The 19,328-nt window shown below is 45.4% G+C and overlaps 1 protein-coding gene across 1 annotated transcript; it reads right to left on the reverse strand.

Annotated features, from left to right (window-relative positions):
• Positions 1-3,230: 3,230 nt before the first annotated feature.
• Positions 3,231-4,931, reverse strand: fj (four-jointed box kinase). Its single transcript, XM_071584687.1, has 2 exons — positions 3,635-4,931; positions 3,231-3,580 (listed from the first exon to the last, which is right to left on the reverse strand). The coding sequence occupies exons 1-2, from the start codon at positions 4,929-4,931 to the stop codon at positions 3,231-3,233; spliced, it is 1,647 nt and encodes a 548-aa protein (XP_071440788.1).
• Between the last annotated feature and the right edge of the window lie 14,397 nt (positions 4,932-19,328).

A 19,328-nucleotide genomic window follows, 5' to 3' on the forward strand; every position in this document is an offset into this window, starting at 1 on the left:
CGTGCTCTCTTAAAGCGACCGAACACTTAAGATTTTCATGTTCGTACCGAAATGGCACATCCTGTATGCCACACACTCATCTTCCCTCCCCACGCCCATCCTCCCCTCGACTGGTGCTCGCTGACCTCTTGGGAACGCCCTTATGCCCATTTGCCGCACTCCTTTGTCACCCTGACACGGTGCAGAAAAACGACGATGAAAACACTTTCATGTCTTGTCCACAGTCATGGATATCTACTCATTTGCGGAAATCAGCACACGGAGAAATAAAAACTCTCGAGAGGATCTTTTTTTTCTTATTACAAGTTTCTTATGTACAAAATTTAACAAAGTACTCTTAATAACTTAAACACCTCCGAGGAAGAGTTCTCGATCCCCAATATTTCGTTTTGGGAAATCCTTGCGAGACCTCCGACGGTTCTTCTTATTTTTCATGGCATTGCCGACGTACATACATATATATACACACACTTAATTACACGTATTTTTATAACATTGCACTTGTTACTGAAGGCATGCTATGCGCATAGTTTGGGGTTAAATTCTTTTCCTAAAGAGGTGGGCTCGTAGAAAATAGGGGATGGGTGTAAATCCGGTTGTTCACTTTTTGGCGACAGTGGAGACGATTTATTACGGATGGACTTTCCTTCTCTCTTGGAAGGACTTTTTCGTTGGCAATCGGCCACCCCCGTCGCATACCGTGGGATGATGAGGGGAATAAAGGAAGAGCATCGGGGGATGGGGGCAGTAGGAGGGTTGCTGGAAAGGGACACATTCCACCGGTTGAAGAGAGATACCGCGACGGGCGGGACGGGGCAGAGGGGTAGGTAGCCGGAGAAGCAAGCCGATGTAGGTACGCAGAGGTGGGTATGAGAAGGGATAGAGCGAAAATATTCAGTCGTAGCATTCTCATCTCTACAAACTCATGTAGTTTGGACTGGAAGGGAGGTTGAGAGGAGGTGGTAGTGGAGGGAGGGAGTGAAGAGGTGGCCGAGCTGTTGAAGGAGGGGAGGGAGATGACGATCGTCTTCAGGGTGCGAAAGCCTTAAAGGATAAAGAGAGGGAGTGGGGTGGAAAAGAAGGGAGAGGGACTGGGGGAGGAGTGGAAGAAGCGGTCAAGCTTTACGGTACATTCTTCATTTTTACGGCCTCACCTTCCTCCTCTTCCTCTCTGGCCCTCGGGATCCGGTCAGTCACGCTGACTCCAACTCCTCCTCCCACGCCAAGAAATCACCAAAACTACGAACAGGCCGAAAGGGAAAGAGATATAGAAGGAGAGGAGGGGAAAAAGGCGAAGGGTAGAGGTGGGGCGGGGGAAAATGTTGGAGGAGGAAAAAGCTCTTCTCTCAAATAGCCTACGCCCTCGGTCGGCGGGTTCCGCGACTAATTCCTACACACCAGTCTCCACCTCCTTCTCTTCTTCACTCTCCCCCACCCTAAAATCTTCCTCCCTCACCTTTTTTATGTCCTACGGGCGGCGCTTGATCCCACCTCTCAAACCAACCCTTCATCATCACAACCCCTATCAAATTCTTCCATACCCACCACCACTCGTAATCTTCACTTCATTACGTTAAAATTCGGATCATTCCCACGCCTACGAAGGACTCGCCAACCCTTTATATAGTCTCTCCCTTCCCCTGGTCGACACGGGTCTCTCTCCTTCCTTCACTTCGCCTGACTATTTCCGTCGTGGGCCCGAGGAATCGAACTTCTTTCCCATCAAAATCGAGCGGGGAAAAAATAATAATAAACCGAGAAAGGGGATATGGAAATCGGCCCTCTCAAATAAGCTGACGCCCTCCCACGCACTCACGCGCACACAAACACAATCTCTCACAAGCCGGCTGTGCACGCAAGCACGCACTCGAATGCGGGCACGCACACACGTTAGAGAGACGAAGCTTCGGGTCACGCACACACATATAGACAGACAGACACACACACACTCTCACACGCGCGGGCATGGTCCTTTCCACCGGGTCCACCTCAACGCTCCCTCACTCCACTTCCCTTAAGGACTTGTTCCGAAGGAATAAAAAAAGCATATAAAAGGAAAAGGGCTGTTGCTGGCGTCCGGGGGAGGGGGAGATGACGGGACTGGTAGGTGGGGGACGTAAGTCCAAGACAGCAGGAAGACGAAAGCAATGCTGCCAAGGCTGGGTGACAGTGAATTTTATGCAAGAAAAGACTTCTCAATTCTTCTCTTACTTCACTTGGAACGTTTCCCCAAGCCCCCCATTTGCTGAACGGCGGACCATTATCGTCTCGTTGGCTGGTTTTAACTCCTTCACGCCCACAAATATTCGTACAGCGCCCACTTTCCCCGGAATGTATGAGTTACATTCCACAGGAACCGCCCTCATTACTCCGTACGCCCGTGCGGTTGGCTTCTTGCTTTGGAGACTTCAACGCTCGTCTATCGTCCAGAAAGGGAATGGGCTGACGTCAAACAGGGAGTGGGCGTGGTGCAGAAGCATCGGTTTGCTGGATGAAATTCTGTCCCCTACCCCCGTTCCCCAATTTTCCTAGCAGCGGCTGGTGCTGGTGGTCCATCTTCCATTTTTTTTAACGCCCACGACGTGTGGGGTGACGCGGGGGTGTGTAGAGGGGGTGGTTATCGAAGGTAGAAAGTTAGAAGAGCTACCACTTTTCACACACGAGGGCATACGCACACCCGCGCTCACTAAAAATTTATCTTTTTTCAAGAAGCTGCTCCTATAGTGGGGAAGGGTATTCTTTTCCCTCGAGGAGACGAAACCTAAGACCGGGATTGGCTGAAAGGTGAGAGATTTAGCGTCTGGTAGTATGTCTGTGTGCGTGGGTGGGTGAAGTTTTGGAGATGAGTCAGTTTTTTCTTCATCGACCATAAGCTGCGGCGTCGGAAGTGTAAAGGGAGAACGGGAGACTGTCTGTAAGAGTTTGGCAAAAAATTACTTGTTGCTCAAGTCACGTTGGCGTATAATCTTCGCCATTCTGACTGTATTCGAAATTTTTGGCTCTTTCGTCAAACTTGTCTCTCTGCCTGACAAAGACCTCGGATCAGTTGACTTTCACTAAGAAAAAGTTCACTCCCAGTTCAAATAATTATCATTTTTTAACTGAGAATATAGTTCGAACTCATGAAAGACGAATAAGACACTCAAACTAAAGTGTTCTTCACATTTCCTTCACTTTTTTAACACAGCCGTCATGATAACAAAGGAGTGGATAGGAAAGAAGGGCGTGTCCTAGCTTCCATCCTTTCTCATGTTCTGGCGCACTCTAGACTCGTATCGCCTCTGGCAATCAATAATATGTTCATGAACTCTTTCTATCCTCAAGTTCAAAATTTTGAGTGACTTCTCTGGCAAGAAGGGTAAAACGTCCCGGAATTCCGGGTCGAAATTCTGGAAGGAGCGCCTCAGGGCCTCTCCCACTTCTGGCCGCTTCGCCTTCAGCCTCCTGATGGCGTCAGCCGTGGACCTCCTAAAGACACACGCGGAGTCCAAAAGGGAGGCGTGGTACCTCTCGTATTTTGGCAGAAGTCGGTACCCATGGAGGAGGGCACTTTCGTTGTCCAAGAAGAGGAGATGGCCCTCTCCAAGGATCGTCCCGGCGGGAGAGGCAGGGCGGAGGGAGTTCGGCGCCGCACCCTGCAGCCGAGCCAGGTTATGCGCGGGCGAATCGAGCATCGCAGGGTTCCACTGAAGGTTGTACAAATTGTTCACCACGCGGTCCAGGTTGGCCGTCAGGTAGTCGAACACGAGGAGGTCAGACCACTGAGCGAGCTCGGCCAGCTGTTTGAGAAGGGCGGGGGAAAGAACAGTGCGAGCGGCGGTGGAAGATGTGTCGACTTGGGAAGAGGCGTTGAGCTGTAGGTCAGATAGGGAGGATGCTCGGAGTCCATCCCGTATGTGTGCCTTCACATCCGGTGGGTGCATCCTCTTGTCGCCGCCGCGGACTAGCGGGGGGATGAAAGCGGGTCCCAGGCCATCGATGAACTGAGTGAGCACCACGGCCTTGCCGTCCGCCCATTGCGCCACCCCGAGGGCACCCCGAACGGCGGCCCAGCGATCCACCTCCGCCCCGGGTTCCAAGCCGTTAGTCGAGGCGGACGCTCCGCGGCCGACGACGGCCAGAGAGGACGGTGCGACGTGGCCTCCCATTCCGAGGAGACCAGCGAGATAGAACCCGAATATCTCTCCTTGGATCTGATCGGTGTTTTGTCTGTAACGTGCGCACGCCCGTATTCCACCTTCTAGGGTGAGTAGACGGTTCTGCATCCGACCGCACCCCTCCTCGAGCCCTACGACTGCCGCAGAACGGACGGTGCGGCGCCACGCGACACTGTCAGAATCGGCGAATCCTTTTGGGATGGCGGACTCGATGGTTTCTCCCCAAAAGGCGCCTGATATCACATCCGGCCACTCCTCCTGGGGTGCAGAGAGCGTGTCCGCGCTATCTGAGACTACGGATACGCTCGCGACCTCCCCTGCGATTGATGGCGTGACGAAGGACACTCCTTGGAACGATGGAGATTCCAACGGCGACGGACGGGAAGCAGACTCCTCGACTTTTCCATCCTCGACGAAGGCTAAGGAAGGTGGATGCGGCGTGGCCGTACCCGTCGTCGTTGAGGTTCTTCTTCTCCATCCCTTGCCCTCGGAGTACGCCCACTGAGCGCCCCCTATGCTGTTGACGGGGGCATCAGAGGACGACGTCTTCGTAGATCGGGGGAAGCTGGGAAGTGAAGGAGGCAGAGTGGGCGGGGGTAGAGATCTCCTCTGCTGGGGGTATGCGAGCGCGGCGGGAGGGGGAAGTACATATAGGGGTATCGTCACCCCGATAACAATGCCCACGAGGAAGGCGATTGCGGCGGTGAGCAAAAGGAGACTCCGGAGGGAGCGGGGTTGCTCCCCAGGGAGCAGGAACGGCCGCGCTCCCAACATTTCTGCTTGGGGCCTGACGCGAAGTCGAAAAATTCTGGGAATTTCCGCCCGTGGTAGAGACAGTTTGGAGTTCTTGCTTCGACGTGTTATGGGCTACAACACGGAAACTTGGGAACCTCCATTCCTGCAATTACAATGACGCACTTGAACACTTTCAGTGAATGGACCGAGGAAAAATAACACACGGGCACTCACGCGCGTACACCGAACACGGATTTTTAAAGAGCGCTCGCTTGGAATGAGTCGCGCTTCGACGAAAAAAGTTTTCACTGCTTCACATTCCCACTCGGGAACAAAAGAAAGGCGGGGAAGGAGAGAGGAAGAAGGTACCCTTTCCTTCTCCCTCGAGAGGTCTTCGCACTGAATGTCCAAAACGTGAAACGAGAAGAGGCGGAGATCACACGCTAAACAAAACACTTGAGGGGCAATAAAACCACTCCTCTCTTACGAAATCATTCCCGGGAAGGATGGGTGGATGCCTCGAGTATGCGGCATGGGGGCGGCTTAGGGCAGCTGGTGGCGGCCGGTCGGGAGATTCCTTCCTTCCTCAGGCACGCGGTCGGTCGAAGCCGGCCGGCTTCAGCGGTGCGAGCAGGCGAAGAGTTCGAGCGGGGAGGCGGAGAGATGAGGAGGGAAGTAAGCCAGCAGGGGAAGAGAATAACCCGAGAAAAAGTGGTTATGTATTTGTATGGACGGCGACGCTCGGCGAGCGGTTTGAGGCCGTGGTGGTACTGACCGTCCGGCTCGGGCTCACACTGTCAACTGCCGGACGGAGTGGCCCGGAGGGCGCATGTGGTCGGTAAGAGGAGGGGACAGAGGGGAGGGGGTTGGGAATCCGGAGGTGGGGGCCGATAGGGGAAGGGAACCCCGTGGGGGACGGAGAAGGGGGTGTGCGCAAGGAAGAGTGAAGTCTTGGGAAGGGAAGAGGTGGGGGGCCGTAGGGGAAGGGCAAGGACGATGCTCAACACACTCCCTCTTGGTGTCCCTTTTGTGTGTCTCTCTCTCCTCCGCTCCTCCTGCGCCTTCGCCCAGTGCGACTTCCCGGCGAGAGAGAGAGCTTGAATCTTGGTCCGAAATCCTTTTGCAGGCGTATCCCGCATAAGCGGATTCCTTCCTTATTTCTTCTCTTTTCGCCACTACCAAGTTGATTGCACGAACGAAGGTTGTTGCAGTCCGATTCTACTCTGTTCACCTCCCGACTCTACTTCCTTCTTGCTAGAAAGGAAAGAAACTAGAATGAGAACATAATTTTATACAAACTGCATGAAAAGTTAAATCCACATGTTATATTAATAGAGAGGAAACTCGCTTTCAGAGCATAGTTTATTTTTAATCGACAATTGAATTATATTTTATGCCTTAACAAATTTTTTAACGTAGTTTTCAACAGTTAAAATTTTATACACCTTGTTAACTCGCTGTTATATTGTTATTGTATTTAATTGGAGAGACGAAAAAATGAAAATACAAACCACATTTTGGTAAATGTCTTTATATCGTTGTCATAGCCTTTTTGCCATATCATGTTTTACTCATGCTCCTCATTTATCGCAGAAGGTGTCTTTTTTCTATTTTATAGCAGCATTTATTGTAGGACCTCGCTCACACATATGAAAAAAATTTAACCAAACAACATATTATTTGTTAGTCCAGCTTAAGTGGCTCATGCTTGAATTGCAGACATTTAAATGGGAAATACCCCCTTTCGTTATGTCTTATTTTTTAAACATTAGGAGAAAAAAATTTGACGAACATAACCTGCTCCATCCGTTGTTTTAAACCTCGGGAACACAAATCACGGGTGTAAATAATGGTGATACTAATCGAGTGATAGCAGAATAATGATATTAGCATCAGTCACCATTCTATCCTTCCGCAACCCATCCCCACGCTTTGTAGTTAGTGATAGTGAGTATGTATTTTTTTATGAAACAACTCCAATGGGTATTAGTGAATCTCTGAATTCTTATTTGTGCTGATTGCTAAATACTACTATTAATGTATTTCAATATTTGGTTTTTAATTGCATCAAAATCATTTTAGTTTTCCCCAAGGTTACATTTTTGTATTTGGTTCTTTTTCTAAATTTTATCTAAAGTAGATAGGTAAATACTTTTTCTATTTTTATTGTTTATCATGTAAATAAATAGGCATTTCCAGGTCGTTCCTCGTTTCCGTTGTGATTTCTCATGCAAGGCAGGATGGAGTTCTGGAGGGTTCAGCGAGGGTTCAAAACAAGCGATAACCTAACCTGAAAGCTTAATCGAGATGCCATCATCTCGATTAAGAAAGCGAACAAAGTCTATTTTGCTTGCTAAAATTTAGACTTACGATGCTGCTCTAAATCATATTAGTAAATAATATTACATGGATGTATCAATGACCCCATTGCATTTATCAGTTTATTAAATTTATTCTAACTTTCACCAGGTATAAACAAAGAATGAATGCCAGTATTTCCCGTTATTTCATTGAATACTTGTTTATTAAACAAGGTTTCTTTCGTCGAATATTTTAAATAATACTAAACTCGTTTCCTTCTCACTCTTGGTTAGACGTTATATCTTTTTAAAGAATTTTTTCAGTTTCATTAGCACACAGTATTTTAATTCCTCTAGTTACTCACTCTTTATTATTACTGGTATTAAATTTTAAACGCATAAGCGATTGTTTTACTTTATTACCTAACAATTAAATCAAGCTTCGCTCTTAAATTTTGAACTTTAAGAATGCAAATGTAGTATGCATTATTTATTGAAAAAAATTAGCAGAGTCCGACGTCACTGATTATTTTAAAGGCACTACCCTTGCTTATCACAATTATTTTAAAAACGTTATTCGAATCCTAGATTTCGTCAACATTTATCGGAATCCTTTGGCCTCAGCGTATCATTTTAACTTAGGGGGCATAAAAAGTGAACCCAAAGACATTGGTCGGGACTTACGAATGCTTTCGCGACTACTCAGGACTTCAGGTTGTGTGGGCGTTCTTAGGAGCGGTGGGGCCCGGGCTGGAGGAATAGGTTTTTAGGACGGATGGGTGTATAGGCAGCTGAGAGAGCAAGCGAGCGCCCTGGCCACCACCCTCACAAAGCCTTCGCGTCTTTTCTTCCATTCAAATCCCAAAAATAACATCACGGTCGGGCGAATGTTATTCTCTTGCGCTGCGGCTCTCCCGTGAGGTTTGGGTCGAGAGAGGAACGGAGGGAGGAGAGGAGAAGAGAGGATGGGATGAGAGGTGGGGGAGTTATGGCCGATGTGATGTTGAGGAGGAGGAGGAAAAGGTCCTTTCGGTAAGGGCTATGTGGAGGAAAGACGGCAAAGGACGGGGGAGTAGGAGTTGGAGGCGGGGGAGGTAGCCCGCTGTGAGGATGGCGCAGAGAACAGGGACTCTTGGTAGACGTTGCTCATGGATAAGGCAGGGAGTTTGGCAGGGATGGGGTTGTTGAGAGGGAGGAGGAAGGTTGGGGGCATGCAGGGAGGGCATAGGTTGTGTCAAAGGGGGTGGGCGGAGGTCTTTCCCTCCCTCCCTCTTTGGCCACCCTTCTCCCCCTCCCCCGAACTCCTCGGCCACCTTCACTAACCTTTCCAAACCGAGCCCCCACCCTTCCGCGCCCCGTACCCACGGCTCGTTTCCTTCCCCTACATTTTCTCATTCTTCACTTTTTACTGCTTTTTTTTCTTTTTCCCGTCTACTTCTCAAAACGAAAGCGAGCATATATCGCCCTCTCCTATTCCCGTACCTGAGACGGACAATTTTTTTTCTTGCCCTCGTGTTACTGCCTGCTTTTCTGCTTGCTACCCACCTACCTCGACTAACTGACGCATTCACCTAGCAGTTTTTTTCCTTCCATCTCGATCTTGCCAAAACTCATTTTTTTGTGTTTTTCTCCGCGGCGGCTTTCGAGCCCATACGTGCGGAGTGCGATCGTCTGTCGTTTTCGTCCGATGAATACAAGATTGTTATCCCTTGCGTCGATGATCTCATCATCTCACACGGATGGATACCTATATGAAATGGAAGATTTGGCATTATATCCATTATTATCATAAAAATAATAGAAATTATCCTTTATAAAGCGTCAAAAATCCAAGACTGTTGAGACGCATTTTTTTTTGCAGTTGAAAACAATTGATTAGGCATCCAAGCCATTACAGTCACTTATGTCAGCATATAATTTCACAATTTTAATATTGTTTACAACAGTAAATGTCGCATGCATACATGCTAAATGAGTGTCTAATCCATTATTTTTGGAGATAAATTTAATCCACCACAAATCTTACGGGAACGTTAAGGAAATAAAATTACCAGCATGAGAATGTGCATTTTTTATTTAATTTTTTTAACTTATTTCATATTAATCCGAAAATAGCATTATGATCTCTTAGGTAGTTAATTCACAAAACTACCAGTGCCATGAACAAAAAATGTTGCTTTTTAGAATACGCCACGGCTGTCTTTAAAGTATACTTTTCAATTTGTTCTACTTAATTTTCTCTGCCAGCTACAACAATAATCCCATTATAAAAGCTCATGTAATAAGGTGAAATGTTTGTTGTCGAAAAAATCCAATGTGACTTCTACTCTATTTGAGTTTTGCGGCGAAAGCAAAATATGACCTAGTGATTTTAACCATTTTAATATTTAAATCTAGTCAACCAAAATATTCCTTTGAATGTATCGGGCTTTTTAAGCTTGTAGGCCAATAGTTGAGTATTAGCTGAACGTTTTTCTTTTTCCATACTAAGCCATTATTACGAGTCGCACAGAGTGCTGCATTCTTTCCTGACCCAATTTTCCAGACGGTCGGTGAGACCAGGTTAAAAGCATTTTTTTCGCGGAAGCGATTTTTTCTGAACCATTCCTCCGCAAAGGGATTACGTGTTGGTGGCGTTAGTGGGATAACTAACGCCCCGGAGAAGACCTAAGGAAGGCGCGGCGGGTTCACAGGGGACGGAAGGAAGCAAGAGGAAATGGGATGGATGGATGAGAGACGAGCGGTGTGCTACCACCACCTACGAAGGACCCAGCTGCAGCAGCTTACTCTCTCGTGCCTCGTCCCTCCCCGCGCCCCCCTCCCGGTTCCCACAACACTCGTGGCATTCCCCCCTCCCCGAAGTCCATTCCATTCGGACATTCCAGAGGATCCAGCGAGAGAGAGGGGAAGGGGGGGCAGAGGCAGTGAGACCAACACGCTGCCCTCGGGGGCCCGTCCCTCAGAGCCGACCATCCACCGCCCCACCCTTGTCGCATTCCCTCCTCCTCCCACCATACCCCTCTCCCCTCCTAAAGCCCTGGGAGGACCTCATCTCTTCGTCCGACCCCAGTACCTATAGACCCCAATGCAGGGAGGAATTCATCCATCCCTTCACGGTCTTTCCTTCGCCACCACCCACACCACCACCTCTCCGTCTCGGCCTCGTCAGCCGAGCCTCCCCCCTCTCTTCTCCTTCCTTTAAAAGTGTACCACTCCCACCCCCCACGGGCCACAAGCCCACCACCGCCGCCTTTCCACCCCCAAAGCATCGTTTCAACCCTCTCCTTCTCACCATCCCTTCCGAAAAATTTTCCCGAGGCCCCTTCTCACCCGAACGCCCTTCTCTTCCTCCACTCCCGTGCACCTTTTTCCCACCCTCCGCGCGCCGTAATCGGCCGCTGGGGACCGTAGACACAGAGGGGAGAAATACCCATAGAGCACTGAGACCGAAACGTGTTTAAACTCGAAAAGAGGATTACACCGCTGTAAACGCCCTCGGAAGCGTTTCCACACGGTCGAGGTTTACAACCGTTAATCCGCCGAGTCAACGGTTTTCGGAGGCAACCGGTGGTAAAAACTTTTTGTTCACATTCTAGAATCTAAACAAAGGAGGAAGTCCTGTTTACCCCTGAGTTAAAATTGGATCATCGGTCGATATCGTTTTACATCTGCGAAAAATATCCAGTTGGTAATGTACTCGGCCCCAGCAATCCATAGGTCGCGAGATCAAATTCCATCTTAGGAGCGAAGGAATCTGCATACTTTGCTCTCAGAACTCGGGCAACATAATTACCTTTTAATGTATTTCTTGTGTTATGTGCACATTCACGAATTTATATGGCATAATAATTCAGTTCACGGCTTTACCACAGATTTCCAAGGTCTAACGGACAGAACACTAAATCTCTAATAGGAAAACACGGAGATTTTGTTAAGTAAAAAGGTTCTTTCAACTCGAGTGTTTCGGGAATCGCAAGCGAAGGAGTCAAACTAATGGAGATCCACATTTAACTTAAGAATGAGCTTTAGACTTTATAGCATGTAAAGATGTCGGAGTGACCAATCTCTAACGTGAGTGTGGAATGCCTAAGGGGATCTTTCCTCATCCGGTGAGGCCCCAATTTGGACCCCTTCCCAACTTCGCTAACCAAAGCACCGCATTCCATTGGACAATAGTGATCACTCTCCAGGTTTTCGAGTGTTCGTCGCCGTGTGCAAGATCCTTTTGGAGCGAACAAATATGTCATTTTTTATTTAAGGTTATCATTATCACTGGTTAAAGAGTTTAGTTTGTCTCCACCAGAGTTACTCGGACAATTTGACAGAATTTTATGCCTATCGATGAAAGTAATCTGCTTTTGTACATATTTTAGGAATTGCTAAACATCTCACAAAATGTTTTGGGGATTGTTTCTGCCGACATACTTGTTTCGAATACTTCGTCATTACCGTAATACCTTAAGGATATTCGTAGCATTTCATAGTTTCTCTATGCATATTATATTTTATATGTTAGGTTGGGCTTCCAGGGGAGAAGCAAATAAATGTGTCGCTGTGCCGTTGTGTCTTGCATCTATCCTAAACCTACCTTAAACGGTAGAATACTAAAAAAAGAAAACCTTTCACTTATCCGCCAAAATTCATAGTGACGAGATGATTTAGCAGTTATTCAGAAGTCACGAATTCAATATTCTTCATGTTTCTTCCTGCATGTTATCCTTTTTTATTTTATAGGCCCATCTTTCTAGCAGTTCTACGGCATGGTTTGAATATACCTATCCTGTTATTGAATGTTGTGCATGTAAGTGCTAACTTTTGTGTGATTAAAATTCATCCAGTGCATGACCAAACTAATATTTGTCTATAGGTAACATAATATGGTTTTGCTTGTGGTTTTGTTCTTTTTTATGGGTGGTGATCTAGCACCTCCCGCCACTCGCCCCCGCGGCAGCTTGCGGAGTATTATGTAGATGTAGATGAATTGATTGATGAAAATGACGGAAAAGGGTTGATCAAAATTGACCTTAGATCTAGTACATTCTAATACCTACAGTTACTGTATGCTCTGAAACTTGTTTGGATTAGACTGGATTCATCAATCTTTAACGCGTCGCGAGTCAAGGGTCATAATAGATCCAACACAGTAAGCGTCTCATCGGGTTTCCCACCAAGACTTGTTATCGGTCCGCTATTGTTCCTTTTATGAATTAATGACATCAGTTATCAGGTTTCCAGTGAACTAAATCTACATCTACTTAATACCCCGCAAGCCGCCGCAAGGGCGTGTGGCGGGGGGTGTTAGGACACCACCCGTTATTTAGACATAAATGGAAAAAAGCCGCATGCAAAAGCCACAAATTCATACATCCACAAAAAGAACATGGTTTTCCATTCATACAAAAGCTATTACAACCCACCCACCTGCTAACACACAAACTACCAACTAACATATACAAGTACCTACAAATATACCTAATATCTTTGCAAAGTTTAATTTGGTCCAACTTGTAAATTCAATGTTTTTAATATTTATTAAGTGACTTCGGTTTCTTACTATTATGATTTCTGATTGACCGGGGAAAGAATGAGTATTTGTATCTATCTATGCTGGAATCTATCCCCCATAAACGCATATATTTGCTGATGATACAGTGATACATACGAAAATGACGAGTCATGAAGATAGGGAATCATTATCTATTTACCTCAATATGATCCAAAAGTGGTGCAAGACATGGCAGCTAGAATTAAATTTGTTGAAATGTGTTTCGATGAATTTTTGGAGGAAGACTACTCCACCCGAAAACACTTACACCTTATTGGAAACCAACATAACAAACGTAGAAGCAGTAAATATTTGGGCGTTACGATAACCAAGGATACAGGTACCTCTATGTCTTGAGGAAAAGTCTTTCGAGAAATTTTTGGAATAGCAAATAAATAATAAGAATTTAATGTGAGGGTTAAAGACGTTTGTTATTTTAAGTTATTTATGCTCCACCTAGCGTACGCTGCGGAGGTATGGGATCCTCACGTGATAGACTTATTTTAGGAACTAGATCGAGTGCAGCATACGAGAGAGCAGCTAGATTTGTGAGAAGTAGCTATTAACAACGTAGCAGTGTCACAGCAATATTGGAAGAATTGGGACGGGAGTCACTAGTTGACCGTAGGTTGAACTATGGGTTATTTTTACTACGAAAATTTGAGGTAAGTCATTTACCCGAGGATGTTAAAAACAGGGCCCCGACTTACTATGGTAGATCAGCTCACGTACGTAAAATCAGAGAGATTGATAGTAGAAAGGATAGATTTAAAATTACATTGTTTTCCTCGTAAGTTTAGAGATGGAAATAGATATGATTGCAGGCGCGAAGGGGATAATTAGCATCGGCAGTGTATATATTTTGTCGATGTCCCACATGAATTTTAAATAGATCCTTCCTTATAAAAATCTTTCCACATGATTTGAATATATCATGTTATTAAAATACTTGCATATATTTACTTTCTTTCGTGCGAATACTTGTTCGATTGCATCAAACTGATATTTGTACGGAAGAGTATTGATTGTGATTTTGCACGCATGGCATGTGACCTAAACCTCCCTGCCACACGCCGTTGCGGCGTATCATGTAGTTGTAAATGAACTTTTTTCACAAGAAACTGGCCTTCAATGCAGCAAAACTTTGATAAGGGAGTTTCAATTCCTTGCCCCTTATATGCTCTTACCATTCGGTCAACGTCCGTTTAATGCTTTTGAACTTTCATTTTCGCAATTTCCAGCTCGTTTCTCCCAGGTTTTGGCGTCGGTACATATTTTTAGCACGAGTCACCCTCCAAAAACAGACATTGTCCCTCAAAAGGAACCTTCTCTCTCCCTTCACTTCTTAATCTCCTCAACTCCTTCCCTTATCTCTGCGCTTAGATCTCTTCCATGTCTAGGCGAAACCCAACTCCGCTCCTCTCCTTGCGCCCTCCAGTTCCCACCTGTAACCGCCGCCTCAGCACCCGCCACTCCCTCCCTTTCAGGCGCGAGGGGTCTTTTGTCACCTCTTCACAAAGGCCGACGCCTCGGCTCAAGATGAGCTTGCGAGAGAGTGAAAGAGGGCGAAAGAGGCCGGGAGGGGAATCGGGAGGAGGAAATTCAATGAATGGATTCCGAAGTTTTCCCCTCTCGCACTCGCACCCACACACACACACACGCTCCTTGGCACGTCCCAACTTGCGCCGCCAAATCTCCTCCTCCGCCTCTTCTGTCTTCCTCACCCGTTTCCGCCTACCACAAAAGGTTAGCGAGGAGCGGAGAGATATAGTTCCACCTCTTCCTAGCAGCTTTTGAGGATGGAAAACCCCCCTAACCTCTCTCTCCCCCTTCCTCGTTCCCAACGTTCCTGCTTTGCGTCCACCCGCGGGACGATTTCTCGGTGAGGAAAAAATATCCGTTGTGGCGATCACAAAACCCCTCGCATCCTCATGAAAAAATTTCTGGGGGAAAATTCCTCCATGTGTACGTATCTATGTACAATGTTCCTCCTGCAGCCGCAGCTCCAACGGTATATGACGGAAGCGGTGGAAACTTGTGGGCGGATATCTAAACCCGTGACCTTTTATATTCGATGCCAGTCACGTCTTCCACCCCCCTCGGGGAAAGAGACGCCGGTTAGCAGAGAGAATCCCAGAGATATATGGGGCCTGCGCACCTCATGAGTGGAGAGGGACGCGCCTTCGGTGGGACACTTTTCGGAGAACGGTAGATTATCTGTTCCGGGAAAATACGGCGAAGCATTTGAGCGGGCACTAGTGCCAAAAACGATGAAGCAGGATGTGTATATATTGCATATATGTATTTATAAATGGAACTCTCTTCCCCTGAATGGCTTGGTTCTCATTCCCAAGAGGATTGCAACATGTCTCCCAGCGCTCAGAATTTCTGTATATATATGTGTGTATATATATATATATATATATATATATATATATATATATATATATATATATATATATATATATATATATATATATATATATATATATATATATATATATATATATATATATTTATAGTTTTTTTGGAAAAGTTCCCGTGTAAGTGAAGAAGTATATTCAAGAAGCTCTTTGCTTTCCTTCCTATTGTTGCGGTGTCGTTTCGACTGTGGCATGTGAGCTATAAATTGTGGAAGTAGCAGTGACCCACCCTTCGGAAGCAATTACTCGAGGTTTCCCTTAAATACGATCTTTTTCTCTCTCAGGGAGAGCTTTTATTCCAGTCGCTTCCCAAACTACCTCTCTTTGGGCCTAAGCACCCAAACGATTATGAAGGCTGATGACGCTTCATACTAGCGAGCCGAGGGTCGCAGACCCTAAAGCTTTCAATCGAGGAGGCAAGGAAAGGGTCTCCGCTTTTCTGGGCCCAGCCTTTACCCCTATATGACCTGCCAATCTCCACAACTGTGTACTGTTTCCCGTTTATTGCCATGTACCGTAATATGTATTTTCGTGAATAATACTTTACAGTTAACCTTTCACGCTCAATAAGCATTGTTGAAGTTTTATGGATACCAAGAGTACCTCGGTGAAAGGGAGACATAATAAAATTAGAAAAATATAAATGAAATACAACCAGTAGCTAAGCAGTTTCGAATAATAATTATTTTTTCTCCATTCATTTTCCTCGTTTTGTAGTCATATTATCTCTTAATATGTAGTTTTGTTCTTCGAATCCTGAATTTTCACCAATTGTGACAAAATTAGAAATCATGTATGGCCAAGAGGTCAATTGCAAAAAGAAGAGCAGGAGGAAATTTGCTGCTCAAAAATTCATCGTACACAAGGATTATGGAGTTCATTGTTAATTACCCATTTCCGCAACGTTGACACTTTCATGATATATTACTATGAACCCAGAACTACTCCTGCCTACTCTTTATTTAGCGTGTCCTTTTTTTACTCTTAGACGCATCATTGTTGTCGCCCGATTGATACAAAAATTGTTCATTTTTGTGCTTAGGGAGAGATTATACTTCTATTTATATCATCCTAATTTATTATAGTATTCTCACAACTGATAAAAATAGGCATCCTGCGAGAAGAGCAAAATTTGATAAATCTGGCGCAGATTGTAATAGATTTAAAACTCTCCTGCAACTTTTCAAAACGCCTTATAGTTTGTCTGTTGCGTATGTGTGTGTGTATATATATATATATATATATATATATATATATATATATATATATATATATATATATATGTATATGTATATGTATATATATATATATATATATATATATATATATATTCTATTTCTCTTGTGAGTGCTTCTACATCATAGATATATTTACACAAACACATAAGAATTGGAAATATCCAAGAATCAAAAAATAAATCCCCTGCAAAATATGTAATTTACTTCAACAAAATGGAATTATAAAGTACTTTTCTTGGCTGACATAAAACATTTCGTGACAGTAAATATCACTAACATCTGATGCTTCTGTAATTCCATTTTTATCCGCCATCCAATCGTTACGTTAGACTTGGACGCAAGTAAACGCTTAAAAACGGATTCCCTGTCGTGAACTTCAAAGCAGTCCATCCACCCATAACGATAGCTTTGAGGTGAAGACTCCTAAAGCGCATTTAGCGACACAAATGAACGCCAAAAGGAGAAATAAGGCACAGCTTGGGACAAAACGACTCTACAGGCTTCTTTATCAAAATCGTTTAAACGAGCGTTGAAGTCTCGGAAGCTTCAACTATATTTCTTCATCGTTGAAATCTCCAGCCTCTCATCCACACAAACCTCTTTCCGGTCACACCCCTCAATGAATTTTTTGGAGTGGGACAACCAAGAGTTTGAGGAAAAAAATGTTCTCCTTCTACCGAGGGAACTCCCTTTAAGTCCTTATCTTTCCAGAGAACATTAGGATCCGGATGGGGAAGGGTATGTGAAGTGTAAATGGAAGAAAGGGTCTTTTTAAACGTTCATGCAAGGGAGCCGGAAGGGAGGAGTTGGGGGGTTCGACGAAAGGCTGCCGCAGTTTCGGACGGCGACTTCCTTCTCAGCTCTCACCCGGTTGACGGCAAGACTTGGCTCTTTTCTCTGCTCCCTCCCTGCCTCCTCACACCCCCTCACTCATCGCTCTCTCTACCACTCCCATCCCTCACATACTTTTTCCACTTTTCTTTCCACTTCTCCTCTCGGCCCTCCACCCTCTAAAACCTGACCCTCCTTATCCTTCCTTGCTTCCATAATGACAGCGAAATACTCTTTCCGCAGCTGCATTTGTGTGCGTGTGTGGTATCGTTGACCGTCTCCCGTGATTTACGGGTCCTGTGAGATCGCAGAAAAGCCGACTTCGGAGCGATTTGGCAAAAAAAAGAAAGAGGAAGTGGAGAAAACTTTTGGTAAGGATTCGTTTAGAGGTGAGCCATTCTTCAATAGAGTTGTTTGCTGAAGTCACGTCAGGATCGCAAGAAACGACGAAGGTTTTAGAACGATAAATTGTCCTAGGATTCAGTAAATGAATGAACAGATATTTCATACCTTTTGTACTTGTTTGGAAGCGGGGAACGTAGTAGTGATTTTCATATGTGCCGTTTTTACTCTCTACGTGTTTGCCTCGCAGAGTTCATTCCTTAAATGACCATTTAATATTTTTTAAACCGTGAAAAAGGGGGGCAGCCCATTTGACGATAAAATTTTCGCTTGACGTTGAAGAAACTGTTCTTGATTATAATAGTCAACCGATTGGCCTAAATTTTATACTATTGGTTAAGAAATGTGATGAAATGCTAATTTTAAACAGTAGTCTATCTTCTATGCTGTAATTCCTGATTTTTAAACTGCTAGCTAAAAAATTATCATCTCTTGAAAAAAAATTCTAATTTTATTTTCGTAAACAGTCTGTGCCTAATCTAATTCGCTAGACACCACGCAATGCATGTACTAATTATTCCGTTATAAAGGGTGGTAATTCCACACTAAGCGTGCACTATCAGAATTAAATGCTGCACAAATTTTAGGGACTAATCGAGAAGCTATTAAATTTCAACGAAGAAAATAATTCCATTGTTATTTATGACAAATATGAGGAAATAATTGTACTAATATTTCCATTATTATCTTGTATCACTATGCGCTACAGTTTTAAATTTTAAAATACGGCGCATTCGAGGCCACCTACTAATAGGGTTTTCGATAAAAAAATGTTAGAACGGTGGCTATGAACGGTAGCTTAACATAAAAAATTGCTCCCTGAGCTTCGTATTTCACAATTATTTCTTTCCTTTATCGTTCGCACCTGGAAAAAATTACATTTTTAACCTCTTGGTTAAAATTCGTTTTAACTTTTCTAAAAAAGAAATAATTTTTTTGGAATTTAGCTTCTTAACGAACCTGAGAATTGACCACACTGTTAGATCTAGCAACCCTTAACCCCCGAACCACTAGAAGGAAAGCAGTTGTGTCACGACAAGTCAGGGCTAATTAACATTTCCTCCACGTCCGGTTTTCACTGCCCCACACTGGATTGTTTAGGGAGTAGAGTTGTGAGGGCACTTTCATCGAGACACTTACGGAAGAGGAGGAATAGGCGACGAGTTTCTCTCATACGACGGACATCCCCTAGGAAAAGGTTACGACGCGAGGAAGAGAGGGAGAAAGAGGTTGGGTAGGAGAACTCAGAGCTTCGCGGCACCTGTAAAAGAGAGCTGCGTTTCTGGAGGCGGAGGGAGACGGATAGAGGTGGGGAGGTATAAAGGTGGGCAGTGGGATGGGGTGAGGGTGAGTGTCACTCCGGATGTACTGATGAATGAGGCTGGTGCTGCTGCCAAAGGACGTCCTCCGAGCGGCGTAGAGGGTGGTGGGTGATAGGGGTGGGGGGAGAAAGGGATGAAGGGGGTTGGGACTGGAGGAGGCAGCAAGCAGGTGTGTCCCGAAGCCCGTCGCAGAAGCGCAGCAGACGCAGGGGATGAGGGGGTCGAGAAGGTGTGGAGGGGCTTTCGAGGGGAATGAGAGAGGTTGTGCATGCAAGTCCTGAGCGGTTGAAGTGAGGGAGGCAAATTTGGACAGGGCGGTGGCAGAGGGAGGTCATTGCATTGTCTGCCGCGTTGAATGAATGATCGTTGGGGGCT

The sequence above is a fragment of the Hetaerina americana genome, unplaced genomic scaffold (genome assembly GCF_022747635.1).
Source record: "Hetaerina americana unplaced genomic scaffold, ioHetAmer1.1.p SCAF_2, whole genome shotgun sequence".
Lineage (NCBI taxonomy): Eukaryota > Metazoa > Arthropoda > Insecta > Odonata > Calopterygidae > Hetaerina > Hetaerina americana.